The sequence below is a fragment of the Botrytis cinerea genome, chromosome 13 (assembly GCF_000143535.2).
Source record: "Botrytis cinerea B05.10 chromosome 13, complete sequence".
Taxonomy (NCBI): domain Eukaryota; kingdom Fungi; phylum Ascomycota; class Leotiomycetes; order Helotiales; family Sclerotiniaceae; genus Botrytis; species Botrytis cinerea.
The window spans coordinates 1,553,939-1,567,356 of record NC_037322.1 but is presented as its reverse complement, the minus strand read 5'-3'; the positions used below and the strand labels follow the sequence as shown (position 1 = coordinate 1,567,356).

At 43.9% G+C, this 13,418-nt stretch overlaps 4 protein-coding genes across 4 annotated transcripts; 2 read left to right on the top strand and 2 right to left on the bottom strand.

Annotated features, from left to right (window-relative positions):
• Window positions 1-1,962: 1,962 nt before the first annotated feature.
• Window positions 1,963-4,677, top strand: Bcpps1. The gene is made up of 2 exons (XM_001548619.2): window positions 1,963-3,918; window positions 3,972-4,677. Exons 1-2 carry the CDS (start codon window positions 2,151-2,153, stop codon window positions 4,289-4,291), a joined length of 2,088 nt encoding a protein of 695 aa, XP_001548669.1. The 5' UTR covers window positions 1,963-2,150; the 3' UTR covers window positions 4,292-4,677.
• A 1,866-nt stretch (window positions 4,678-6,543) lies between these two features.
• Window positions 6,544-7,189, bottom strand: BCIN_13g04320 (hypothetical protein). The gene has a single exon (XM_001548620.2). The coding sequence runs from the start codon at window positions 7,017-7,019 to the stop codon at window positions 6,672-6,674; it is 348 nt and encodes a 115-aa protein (XP_001548670.2). The 5' UTR covers window positions 7,020-7,189; the 3' UTR covers window positions 6,544-6,671.
• Window positions 7,190-7,922: 733 nt separating this feature from the next.
• Window positions 7,923-10,129, bottom strand: BCIN_13g04310 (hypothetical protein). The gene is made up of 3 exons (XM_001548621.2): window positions 9,896-10,129; window positions 9,643-9,846; window positions 7,923-9,583 (listed from the first exon to the last, which is right to left on the bottom strand). The coding sequence occupies exons 1-3, from the start codon at window positions 10,002-10,004 to the stop codon at window positions 8,013-8,015; spliced, it is 1,884 nt and encodes a 627-aa protein (XP_001548671.1). The 5' UTR covers window positions 10,005-10,129; the 3' UTR covers window positions 7,923-8,012.
• Window positions 10,130-10,200: 71 nt separating this feature from the next.
• Window positions 10,201-11,344, top strand: Bcpet8. Its single transcript, XM_001548622.2, has one exon. It carries the CDS (start codon window positions 10,330-10,332, stop codon window positions 11,185-11,187), a length of 858 nt encoding a protein of 285 aa, XP_001548672.1. The 5' UTR covers window positions 10,201-10,329; the 3' UTR covers window positions 11,188-11,344.
• Window positions 11,345-13,418: the final 2,074 nt, after the last annotated feature.

Below are 13,418 nucleotides of genomic sequence, written 5' to 3'. Positions count from 1 at the left end.
TCGAAGAAAATCGAGCGCAGCGAGGACGGGGGTGTGGGGGTTTGCCCCCATCAAGAGAACGTATAATAACGATAATAAATCAGATAAAGGATCGAGATTTGTCATAGGTATGTCAAGTATTGAACTGTGCTGTTGTTGACGGTGTTGTTGATGGTGTTGTTGATGCGTAAATGGTGCGAATGGTGTGAATGGTGTGTGCGTTTTGTGTGATATGTGAGGTATGTGAATGCACGCAGCAAAGAAGGCTTCAAGGTTGTAAGTTGTCACATCCAATCGATCCATACCATTAATGGACTCCATGTCCACTTTTTCCCGTTCATTGCACCAACCGTTCCTTCATCCCCGCCCAACCTTAGTTTTGCTTGCTTCTGCTAGTCCTCTGGACTTTCCTAGTTTCATCATGATGGAGGTCTGCACTTCAAATATATTGGCTGATCAGCACTTAGCTGCAGATTTTTGAGACGCGAAAAGACGCCACCACACAATATAATTGGGGAATTTGATATCAGACGTGACTCTATGGAGGAGATGGCTTATTGGGAATGCAAGAGACCGTTTATCCAAGCTCCAAGCTGCAAGGTCGAGATTGGAACGGATTGGAATGGAATGGATCGGATGTGGGAGATGGAGATGGAGAGAGAGAGGGATGATGGAAAGAGAAGAGATAGAGTGCGAGGTGAGGGTATGAAGTAGGTATCAAGTGAATGAAGACGGCCAAGAGGATATGAAGACTGAAGGGAAGAAAAAGGGTTGGTCCTGGTGGACACTGCGAGCTATTTGAATCTAGACAATGCAGGTTTGGATGTGAGTATGCAAGTACGGAGTGTTATCATAGAGACATGGAGATGACTGGTGGATGAAGAGAAGAGAACAGAAGAGAAGAAAGAGATCAAGACAATTCCCATTGTTTCTCCTTTGACCCTTTCCTTTCCTTCTCTTCTCTGCTTTCTCTGATCTGATGTGATGCGATCTGATCTGATCAAAGGCGTTTGTGCTGGTTGATTCATGAGCTGCCAATTAGAGTTTCCCAGCAGAAAGATCCAATTACCATTTCCCATCCCACACACCTCTTTTTTCTCTGGCCTCTCTCTTTCTCTTTCTCTCTCTCTCTCTCTCTCTTTCCCCTTCCCTTCCCTCTCCCTTTTGTTTCTTTCTTCACCCTCTCCTCCACATTCCCATTGCCAATATTTTCCGTCAATTGCGACTTCACTCTAATCAAACATCGGTAATCACTCCGAATCAATCCAATCCCGTTGCACCCACTCCCACGCCGACCATCCCACATTGAGTTTCGTGCTGGACAGTATTTGTCTGAGAGAGCGCGTTTCGTCCACAAAAGTGGCACTGTTGTTATTGCTCTCGCTATTCGTCCCCAGACTATCGACGCTGCGGTGCTTATCTATCCGCTTTGGAAACTTGGGGTCCGCGATAAGGCTAAACTCTACTCTCCCACCACCGACTAGGTCCCTCCGCCCGCCCAGCAAGAGAGTGCTTCGCGTTCGACTTCGCAATCGGAAAGGGAAAGTTGTCTCGTATTTATCTTACTCTGGGATCAGAACCACCAAGGGATTGGCGATCTGGGTATGTGGCATCGGTTTTACTTGTTCATTTGATGCTTGAAAGGAAGAGCCAGAGAGAAGACAGTCAGTGGTATCGCGATCGATCAACGGATTAAACTTTGTGTGCATTGCATTCATCCCTTCGCCCATTCATTTACTTACACATATAAAATCACAGATGCTCGACTCGAATTCCTCACACTCACACTCACACTCACACTCACACTCACACTCACACTCACACTCACACTCACACTCACACTCACACTCACACTCACACTCACACTCACACTCACACTCACACTCACACTCACACTCACACTCACACTCACACTCACATTCACTGCAACAACCACACCCCGGCCTTGTCTGTCTCCCAATTGATTGATTTGGCTCGGACATTGGCATTGCAACCATCACACGACTTTCCACAAAACACCAGCATTCCTCCCTCCGACAACACATTTTTGCCAAAGGATCATTGTGTTGGTTCCGTACACATTCTTCAAACGTCCATCTTCTTACATGTTGCATCTCGACCATAAACAATATTTGGCCATTCCAAGGTTGCAAGATTGCTTCAATTCAATCATGGCTACAATTGCTCTACCCAGGCCCATTCCCGCAGGACACACGAGATCTTCTTCACCACCCCACTCGCACCCTTTAACTCCCACGCTAAGCCTGGATTCCATCAATTCGTCGTCGGCTTTCCCAATTCCCATTCCAAATAAACATCTACCAGTATGCCCTCCAGGTCCCACTCCATCCGAGAAACCAGATACCCCTCCCAACTCCCCACCAGCCAAAGAACTTTCTTTGTCCCCCCAGCGATCAATCCTGTATCCGCCCGTCAATTATAATTCACGATACATTGACTCTTCCATAATATATGAGATCGACGCAGCGGGCGTAGCTGCTGCTTTGGAACATTTAGCAGGCCAACCCCTACCTGACCCCTCTCAAGTCTTTCCATGGTTCCATGGTCTGCATCCCTCCAATCACATCCAACAAGCTTTCTTTATAGCACGGCGGCGAACCTTACGAAGAACACCAAAATGTATTCGAGGTATCACAATTGTCAAGGCCGATGGAGATTTGACTTCTTCAAGACTGAAGGGTGCAATTACTCCTGATGAGTTCTTGAAGTTTGGTCTCACGACAGAATTTCAAGAAGTCGATCCAAAAGAAGGGTTCTCGGTCCGAAACTTTCAAATACAACCCGCGAAATCTGCCATGGTATCAGACGTCATTGTTTACGGAGAGGATTCTCGTAATGTTGAGAGGCTGGCGAAGGAAATTGCTGCTGCACAACAAGTTGTTCGCGAGACTCATTTTAATCAAGGTCATGAAATATCTCAATACAATACGTTTATATGCACTAGCGCGTTCAGTGAGTTCGAGGAAGAGTACCCGCAAATCGTGTCGGTGGATTCTCGGGCCAGATGGACTGGGGAAGTCATGGATTTCTTTCACCAGGAAAGAGTGGAGATGTGTGCCATGACAAAAGCTTCGGAAATCGATCATAATGTGTGGTTGGGTCCAACCCCAGATGGATACTCGGAAACTCGCCAAGCATCTTCGGGAGGAGAATTTGATATTCTCATCGAATGCAATGATATGGGTCATATCAATCCTCGAGAATTACAAGAAATTGCAGAAGGTAGATCAAACAAACGACAATTAGGATTTCCATCCTCCGGAATGATTCAACCACCGTCGTGGGAGCACGAACAAGCAGATGGAATTCTCGAAACTTGTAAATGGATATACAATCTCTCCCACGGTATTTTGCCGGAGGATGAAGATGGTGATATTGATTTGACCACTAAGGTAAAGGGAAAAAAGATACTGATTCATTGTACTGATGGCTACACCGAATCTACTCTCCTCGGTCTTGCATATTTCACTTATGCAACCGGTCTCTCTATCCCTAAAGCCTGGCTTGATTTGCACATTTCAAAGAAGCGCAACTTCTTTGCATACCCGCAAGATGTCAGTCTTCTTACAACCATCGCACCTCGCCTCCTTTCTGAATCGCCTGTTCATCGAAATTCAAGTTTGTTGGATATTACCGATCTTGCCAAAGAGGAACCGGAGTGGATAAAGTGTATGGATGGAAGTCTCCCTTCTCGGGTTACTGACTATATGTACCTCGGGAATCTTGGACACGCTAATAATCCGGATCTTCTAAGACGTCTTGGCATCAAACAAATTTTGAGTGTGGGTGAAACTGCAACGTGGAAGGATGGCGAAATGAACAAATGGGGAAAAGACAATGTGATGGTTATTCAACGGGTGCAAGACAATGGTGTAGACCCTTTGACCGATGAGTTCGGACGATGTTTGGATTTTATTGGTATGGTTTCCCCCCGCGTACCCCGAGAGATCACTTACTAACCAACTAAACAGAAAGAGGCAAACTAAATAAGACAGCAACCTTGGTTCATTGCCGTGTGGGTGTATCTCGGAGCGCAACTATCTGCATAGCCGAGGTCATGCGTACAATGCATCTTTCATTTCCGCGCGCGTATTGTTTTGTCAGAGCCAGAAGATTAAATGTTATCATCCAGCCACATTTGAGATTTAGTTATGAACTTTTGAAATGGGAAGAGAAACTTAAAATGTCAGGAGGCAAGTTTGGGGGAAAGTGTAAAGGCAGGGAATTGGAGTGGCCTGATATTGCAAGAGAAATCGCAGAGATGAACAGACCCTACAGTGCTGGTAGATGATGTTGGATTGGAGTGACATCACATGGGATTGTATGGATGGATTCGGAGTTGAATATTGGGTATTACTTACTTTCGATGGGAAATTATGATGTTATGATTGGGGTTTACTTTTTCTTGTTTAGGATGGATGACGAATGATGGATGATGGGTGGATTGGATTGGAGGACATTGGATACATACCCCTTCTCGGTTGAAACGTTTTATTAATTTTGGATGCGGCTTTTGGTTACGATTGGATTACGATATGACAGCGACAGATACCACATTCTTTGGCAGCGTATAGAAACGCTTGCAGTTATTCTTAGGGATATCTTTAGGGACTTCAGGGAAAAGGAAGTACATAATTATACGGTGTTCGGGTTTGAATTTTATATGATTTCTGGGCAATGCTTCTTGTGAACTCTGACTAATTGGTGATTGATAACTGGTGATGAAGTAATTGGATGTTACTTGAAGATAATGACGTGTGCAGTACCATCACGCTACCTCTAACGTTGGGGATATATCAACATCTACCTAGGACTGCCACTACAACTCTTTTCGCAATTGCTTGTTACTGTCGGCCAAGATGCTAGTGTCATATCTTGTGCACTCATTTCAATTGCTTGCGCCTTCAACCTTTCAATTATCCTGTTGCAGGTGTGCATGTATGCAAAAAAAAAAAAAAACATCGTAGTTAGCTTGATATCTTCCGAGCTACTCTCTACTGGTATGTGCAAAGCAGTCGGTCTGCAGTCAATTTGGCTCGGGGTGGGGTTACCGAGAATAAGGGGGGGGGGGGGGGGGGGGGGTGAGATAACATGAGGATTTGGAAGTATCAAGGAGTCATGTAGTACCGTCTATATCCAAGTGGAGAGTTGAAGGGTATATTGGCTATGACTTAAGGGAAGTGTTGATGTTTGCTGATCATGATCATGCAGATTGTAGAATCGAGATTACTGGTAGATCTTTCATATTCTTTAAGTATTGGAGGAAGGAGGGAAGTAGAAAGTTTAAGGAATTTTGTTTTTATTGGTTAGTGATATTTTTCATATATCACATACATACCCCCCTCTTTGAAATTTGGTTCACAATGTTATGTTCTCACACTGTTGAAACTAAACTTCAATCACATTTATTAATCTACCCCGTGATTTCCTTCGTGTTAGCTTGAGTTTTCTGGACTGCTACTGTCTGCATAGCCCTGGCTTAGCTTATCTCCAGCTCCTTGAGTTCTTGAGATAGATACCTCGCAGGTTGTATTGAGCGATGGAGAGAAACAAAACAGTGGTAGTTTAAACTAAACTTCGGTCGGATTGCTTCTTGGGGACTTATTTTCTTTGTTCTTCTTTTGTACTTTTTCCCACCCCGCTATTGGGGTTCGCGATATATGCATGCTTGGGGTTCAGAAACTTGTCTTTGATGTTCTTTGAGGTGATCAATAGGAGCTTCGATGGGGGTGATGATGTAGAAAAGTCTGTATGATAACAAGACAAGTGCGAGAAATCAAATGGTGGAAAGATTTCGTGACAAATTCTTGACTTCAATATATAATCAGTTATTGGATCTACATCAACAGCTCCCAGTCTTGGCAACTCAAAAAGGGGCGGCAATATGAGCGGGCCATTGTATCATCACCACCACCACCGCCATGCGTGAGATCCTCATAGGAAGGATCGTCGCATGACACAGGGCGATGGTTGGTACAATACCATGAATATCTAATTTTACTTTTGGCGAGATTTATAGTTGAAAACTCTCATTCTTCCTCTCAACTTACCAATTGTTATATATTATTATTTTGATCCGAGCAAAGATTGTGTCACTTTTCATGCAGAGATATTAAATATTCGATATCTTTAGAGCTAGAAATCGAGCTTGACACCATGACGGATAAATTCATACAAAATTTCTATGCGTATCCTGATGGCGGGGTGGAGACCATACAGCTGCAGAATTATTTTCCTCGTGGCACTGTTAATAGTACTTCGGTATGATGAGTTTGCCTCCCAAGGAATTGGTATCTGGAGAACGATGGGCTGATCAGAAGTAGGACTTTTTACTTTGTTGTATGGAGTTTGATACGTGCGTGGGGAATAATATCTGTAAAGCCCCGTCTGTCGTGACGGGGGGATCGAATGTGAGGGAATCTCCTGGGAAATCGCGCATCTCTTATGTGCGGAGTGGAATGTTACGCGCTGCGGATGGATGATGAAGATTATCTTGGGTATTATAATGATCCTACGTATACCGCCTCTGTATGTCCCAAAGAATGCGATACATCAGATCTCCATCTTTCAGCTCCATTTTCTTCCGTCCATCTATTCGTCTAGCACGTGTCTAGTCTCACGACTCAAAATTAAAATCAACTAACCTTCTTTACTATAGTCGATCTCGAAACTCACGGAGGCGGCTCCATCGGCATCGTCTGCAGCTCATCAACTAGCCAATGGAACTGCTGCAACGATGCCGCATGCAAGAGTATCAGTAATGAAACCATCAAAGCTCCAGCTCCATCCGCTCGATCGGCAATAGCTTCACCCACATCGGAAATATATTCTAGCTTCATCAGCTTCTCGGCTTCTTCATCCAGTACCTCATCTTTATTAGTAACATTTTCATCTTCTTCCGAAACATCGTCAAAAATAGACTCCTCACCCATATCCTCATCCTCTACCACTCCATCTCCCTCTCCCTCCTCAAGCCTCTTCCCCGGCGCCATAGCAGGAATATCCATCAGCAGCGTCATCTTCCTCGCTTTCCTAGCCCTCCTCACCTATTTCCTGCTACGCAATCGCAAAAACAACTACAACTACAACCACAGCCACAAACAAAAACTAAAACTAAACCAGACGAAGGGAGAAGCATACGTTAAACCGGAGTTAGCAGGCGACAGTGCGGATAGAGGGAACAGCGGCCAGCTGGCGGAGGAAAGGGTGGAGGTGGGTGTGGGGAGGAGTCAGGCTTGGGAGTTGCAGGGGGATGGGAGGGGGGGGGGAATGAAGGGATTTATGAGGGTTTGGATTGATGATGATGTTAATTCGGGAATATAATAAATAGAATCTTGATCCCTCGTAAAATAGCAAATACTCATGTACTTATTATCTGGATGTGAACTTTTTCCCTATTCTTGAGCCGAAACCGCATGTGATAGTTTTGGGTGATGGGATTGTCATGAAATGGTTATGTTGTTATTGTGTAGTTTGATTGAGTAGATAGATGAGTAGATAGATGAGTAGATAGATAGATAAATAGATACAAAAGGAAGAGAGTAAAATGGGAAAGGTATCGATCAGGTCTTTTGTAGTATACAGCATTGCATAGAGATAAAAGTTTGGGGGTTTGATCGATTGTCCAGACATTTCGTCCATTTTGCCTTTGCCTAGCTTGGGTTCCTTCCTTGTTTTTGTTAGGATTGCTTGTTTGTTGTGGATTTGACGACTCTGTAGTCTAATAATCAAAAACTTTGTAATATCTAGTCCTCTCTAAATACTGAAATTATTTCAGATGTTGAAACACTTCTGAATATTTATTAATTTGGAACGATGGCTTCGTGATATTGATCGTGGTATTTTTTAGACTTTCAAAATTAGATTCGGAAAGTAGATAGCAGTGCAGACTATGTGTAGACACTGCTATTGTAACATACGCTTGTGATTCAAAACCGAGTGTTCAGTGAAGTTCGAAAGCTATTTCGTTGCTGATTTAGGTCTAGAATATACAAAGTTTATCATAAACCTTTCTAATTATCCATGTCTCCCTTCGCCTGAGATCCACGATCGAATATGTCACTCCATACAGACTTTTCGCGCTTGGCGACCCACGGTGCAAATCCTGGCCTATCTGAGACCTCTCCTTTACCTTTCATGACGCGGCGGATTTTGAAAGTTTTGAGGTCCTCAACAGCCTGCAGACCCAAATCTGACAGATCTATCTTCTTGTACCTACACGACCACTTCACATTGCTGGAGCTAACAACTTTCACGCCTAAAGATGGCAAACCAAGGATCACCTCCTCGCCCACAATCATGCCCCCGTGTGGTCTCCATACTACGACAGGCAGAGAATATCTCCATCTCTCTTCGCCATTCACTGTCCTTAAAAGTCTTTTTAACACCCAGTGCCCTCTCTTGTCCAGAGATAGTTCTAATTTGGGGATGTCTTCTTTATTGAAAAATCGAACAACCAAGTTGCCAGCCTTGGAGGACATTTCGTTATGTATCTGAAGCCAGTATCGATTATCAAATAGAAACCACTGCGGCTGTGTTCCCGGAAGTAGCTCTGGAACAACAGTTTCGTCAAGTGACGACCTGTATCTAGGTTGGCGAAATATATGCCATTCATTCTTTCCTGCATCTTTTCGGTCGACGTTGAATGGTTGAAACATGATACCGGCTGTGTTGATGGTTTTTGGTTGCGTTGTGACATCAGGCAATGGGAATATTTCTGGAACTGCGGCGGAAACCTGATTCAGTGATACGATAGAATTTGGCGTGATTGTCATGATTACACGACGGAGTAGCATAGCGGCTAAAATGGATCTGTTGGTGATATCTTGGGGAGTTACAGAAGGTATTGAGGGAAATTCCATAATAAGAGTTCCTCGTCTAGTATCAAAGCTAAGGACTTTGCATTGTTTTATGAGCTGATCAACCTTTTGTTGGCGTATATTCTCAGCGTTTTGAAGTTGAGCAGAAAAATCAAGAACTCTAGATTTAGGTAACACCATAGGTAGACCGCTGTGATCATATAGATGTCGGATTGCATTCCGGTCTGTCAGGGTGGGATCGCTGTTGGTATTATCTTCAAACCACTCCACGCCCAAAGCCTTACATGTCGCGATGAGTCTTTCTTTTGGAAATTCAAGAAGGGGACGATATAGGGTTATACCGCCAGATTCGACTTCTAACTGAGGCATGATCTTTAGGACACCGGATGCAGGTTGATCGCCATCATCTTTTTCAATGATATTGGTCCACTTTGTGCCTTGCTTAGACTTGATCGGGAGAGCAAGCGTTATTGGGTTCCCACTCTCATGAACTCCATAAATGCCTTCACATTCTGGTATGGGAGAAGAGGATTTGATACCGAGCAGACCGACACCCCGAGCGCCTTTCGCTAGACGCATTAGTACAGTCTCGGCTTGATCATCGGCGTGATGTCCAAGGAGAATCGAACTAATATCAGATTTTTGACAGTACTTCCCAATTGCCTGAAAGCGGTACTTCCTAGCCAAGCTCTCGAAATTAGGTAGCTGGGAAGGATTCCCAGTGATTTCTTTCCATGGGAGAGTTAAAATTCGTGAGGTCATACCTATATAGATTTTTGTATTAGGAGCCCAAGCGTGTACAAATACAGGAAGAATAACATACCAAGAGATTCTAACACGCCCATGACCTTCTGAGCCTCTTCTAAACTGCCATCTCTCACTCCATGATTGACGATAACAGCTCGAAAGTCGATCTTGCCAAGATGTATTGGATATCCATCAGAAGCAAACGGTATGTAATTCTTTTTCATTTGCATACACAACGCTGCAAGGGCCATAGAATCTACCCCTCCACTCACTGCAAGTCCTATCAGACAATTAGTATTAATCAATCGTAGAATATAGCAACTACATACCTACAGTCCTATGACCCCGCTGGTCATGACGATAAGGAACTTGACATGGCTTTTTGAAAAGCGCATCGGCAAACTCCTTTATCGAAATAGGAAGCGCATTTTGCTTCATGGTGTTCATTCCATTATTTGATCAGCATTTCATTCTATTGATAACCACATTAATGCGTGAGAATACAATTGCTGTGAAGAATGATTGTGTCGCGTGTTATCGCGTCAATCGACATCTATCAGCCCGCGAAAAGAGACGATAAAAATCTACCCGAGCTCCAACCTCAACTTTGTCATCCCAAATTCACCCCAGCCATGAATTCGAAATTCATCCACCACATCTATTATCTTCTTTGCCTCGGTACGATCCGGCTTCGGCCACCCTAATACCACTTCTTCCACGGTCTTAAATTATCCCACTTGCTCAACTCCTCCCTTCCGCACAAATGTCACAATCAAACTTCACCCCCGCTCTCCTAGCGGGAGCCCTCGCCGGTACCACGGTCGACCTCACCCTTTTCCCCCTCGATACTTTAAAAACCCGCCTGCAATCCTCCGCCGGCTTCATTGCCTCTGGAGGCTTTACAGGAGTATATCGAGGAGTCGGTTCTGCTATAATTGGCTCTGCGCCCGGAGCTGCATTGTTCTTTTGTACGTACGAAGCTACCAAAAGCGCATTCGCGAAACGACGGGATGCTTTAGATGCGAATATTCCTGGAGGTCGCGGAACGGGGAGAGCAATCGAACATATGGCTGCAGCGAGTTTGGGAGAGATCGCCGCTTGTGCCGTTCGTGTGCCTACGGAGGTTGTCAAGCAGAGAGCTCAGGCGGGGCAATATTCAAGCTCCTTACTCACGCTCAAGGCGATTCTGGGACAATACAAACACATTGGGATTGTAGGAGTGTGGAAGGAACTCTACCGCGGCTGGAGTGTTACCATAATGCGGGAAGTGCCTTTCACAATCATACAATTTCCTCTTTGGGAATCCATGAAGGCATATAGGAAGAGAACAAGCGGAAGAGATACTGTGAACGCAGTGGAGAGTGGGCTTATGGGAAGTCTTGCTGGTGCAGTGGCGGCTGCGGCTACCACTCCTTTGGATGTGCTGAAGACGAGGATGATGTTAGAGAAGCAGAAGAAGTCGACAAAGGTTTTGTTGAAGGAGATAATAGCTAAGGGTGGTCCAAAGGCATTCTTCGCAGGGATAGGTCCAAGAGTAATGTGGATCAGTATTGGAGGAGCTATATTCTTGGGTAGCTACCAATGGGCATACAATGAATTGGCTAAGGAGGTAAAGGAATAGAAAGGAAATGATACAAAGGGCTAAATTACTGGTGGGGCAAATAGTCGGATGATTTGACTGCAAATAGATAGCTTGATTACTACGTAGATACCCTCTCTCTAAGAGCATGATCTCACGATCGATATGAACACAAGTGTAATATTGCCTTAATATACCAGTAGCCTACACATCATTTTGACTTCAGAACTATTATGAACAATTGAGGAGGAGCTCGGAGGGAGGAGCGGCTGTTTCGCAGGAGGATTCATCGTCTACATCAGCCAACTTAAACAATTGTACAGACACCAAAGAGAAAAGTCGTGTAATTATACGCATTCTGAGCCTCGTCTTATTTCAAGAAAGACTGTATACATCCAATGACTTCTCACTTCTCATATACGGGTGATCCGGACGCTTCAAAGACCTAAATAAAATGCTACCCGCTTCCTCATTATAGCCCCAAACTTATAAGAGCAAAATTAGTATGTAGCGGGGGATCAAGCCAGAAAATTCAGTATACTCCACCCTTATAGCTTCGTACTGAAATCACCTAGATTGGCAAATTCATTCATTATCATCTAGCAGATTTTATGTCTATGCTCGGATGACCCAGTGATGGTCATAAATTGGCTCCCTTTTCCCCCAAGCGAGCTCTAGAGGATAACTCTTGGGGCGCCCGGTGTAAGTGAGGGTGATTGACTGGGCCATTTTACCACTAAATGAGATTACATGTCGACTTCTCTGGATTCATCAAAATCGATATTATACATTAGACACTTCAAATATGTTTTGGAAGGGAAGTTGATTGATATGTATCACCGCCGAAATCGAAGCTCATCGTTCAAGTACGGCCAAGCTCACAGCTGTCACTCTTCGATCCACTTTGACGACAACAACGTATAGTTGCCTTACCACTTCATGATCATTGCCACTAAGAGCCTTCTAAATCAATATTCCCACAGCGAGATAACAATCGTACATACATTCCCGTGCATTCTGTTAATAAGGAATCGAAATCAGCTGCTGATATGTGGGAGAACATCTCGCTTCTAGCTGGAGCTTCTTGGAAGTTATAAATGGTAGTCATTGACAAGTATCTATTAATGCAGAATGCAGTTTAGTGGAATTAAATAGTTCATATAAGCCGTGATATTTCAGATTATCGATAGATATCAAAAGGTGAGATACGATCTATGCAATGCAGGAGCCAATTACTTTTGCGATGTAGAGCTATGAATATTGGTCTATTGTCTCTGGCAGCTGATGGTTCAGCATGACAAGATGGGATACAACTTTTAGTATAAGCTAATTCAAGAAGAAAGGAACAGCGTATTCGTGTACATAAAGGTTTCATTTTCGTTAGGATAACCCATGTAGTATCTATTTCTTTTGAAAGACCGTATACTCCATTTCCTGAGAGTTGTTTAACGCTCAAATATATCCGCTTGCTTGGTATTTGCGGAATATCTACAAAACCAGAGGGCTCATGATTTTCCCTCTGAGTGATGCCTTATTAATGCAGTAACTATGCTGCTTATATCCCATGTTTATCTGATTTTCCTTGAGCAAGAAGCATAGATTTTGGTCGGTAACAAGCAAAACTACTACCCAAACTAAGCACATATTATACTACTGCCATGTCGAACGCAAACTCATAAGAATGGCGAGGGCAATTGTTTTCTCCTCAGCTATAAAAAAGCTCTGGAATTTACATCATCAAGTCAACTAGATGAGTACAAGGTCAGAAAAGGAGATACGGAATTGATACAACGATGCTAAAAAAACCCAAAGATTCAAATGTTACTCGTAAGTTCCGCAGATTTTAAGATCTGAATGACTACACGAGGATAGGACCATTTTGTTCAAAAGCAGTAGAAGAGTAACATCGTCGTCATCTTCGCTACTATTCCCCAAACTCGGGTTCATTTGGCGAAAATATACACCATCATGCCTGGGACCTGGAGTACTGTTTTCAGCAATTACAGACGAGAAACTCCATATTCTACGCGAGAGCCAGTATTTTCAAGCAACTTTGCAGAATCCCGAGCCCCTCCCCCGATTACTACTTTGAACATGCTCTCTTTCGCTCTCGCTCCTTAGGCAGCACAATACGAACTGTCGTAAGTGGCTCCAATTTTCGAGAATACGACATCATCACTCATAGCGAATTCTGAAAGATTGGAAAGTTTTGAATAAATGTCCATTGCCGACCAAAGTCCGAATTCGGGCTTTAACAAGGCCAGTAAATCCCG

Coding starts and splice junctions, on each gene's coding strand:
- Bcpps1 (XM_001548619.2), top strand. CDS start 2,151: ATGGCTACAATTGCTCTACCCAGGCCCATTCCCGCAGGACACACGAGA. Junction 3,919..3,971: donor ACGATGTTTGGATTTTATTG/GTATGGTTTCCC, acceptor CCAACTAAACAG/AAAGAGGCAAACTAAATAAG.
- BCIN_13g04320 (XM_001548620.2), bottom strand. CDS start 7,019: ATGACGCTGCTGATGGATATTCCTGCTATGGCGCCGGGGAAGAGGCTT.
- BCIN_13g04310 (XM_001548621.2), bottom strand. CDS start 10,004: ATGAAGCAAAATGCGCTTCCTATTTCGATAAAGGAGTTTGCCGATGCG. Junction 9,847..9,895: donor GCGGGGTCATAGGACTGTAG/GTATGTAGTTGC, acceptor ATTGTCTGATAG/GACTTGCAGTGAGTGGAGGG. Junction 9,584..9,642: donor GGGCGTGTTAGAATCTCTTG/GTATGTTATTCT, acceptor AAATCTATATAG/GTATGACCTCACGAATTTTA.
- Bcpet8 (XM_001548622.2), top strand. CDS start 10,330: ATGTCACAATCAAACTTCACCCCCGCTCTCCTAGCGGGAGCCCTCGCC.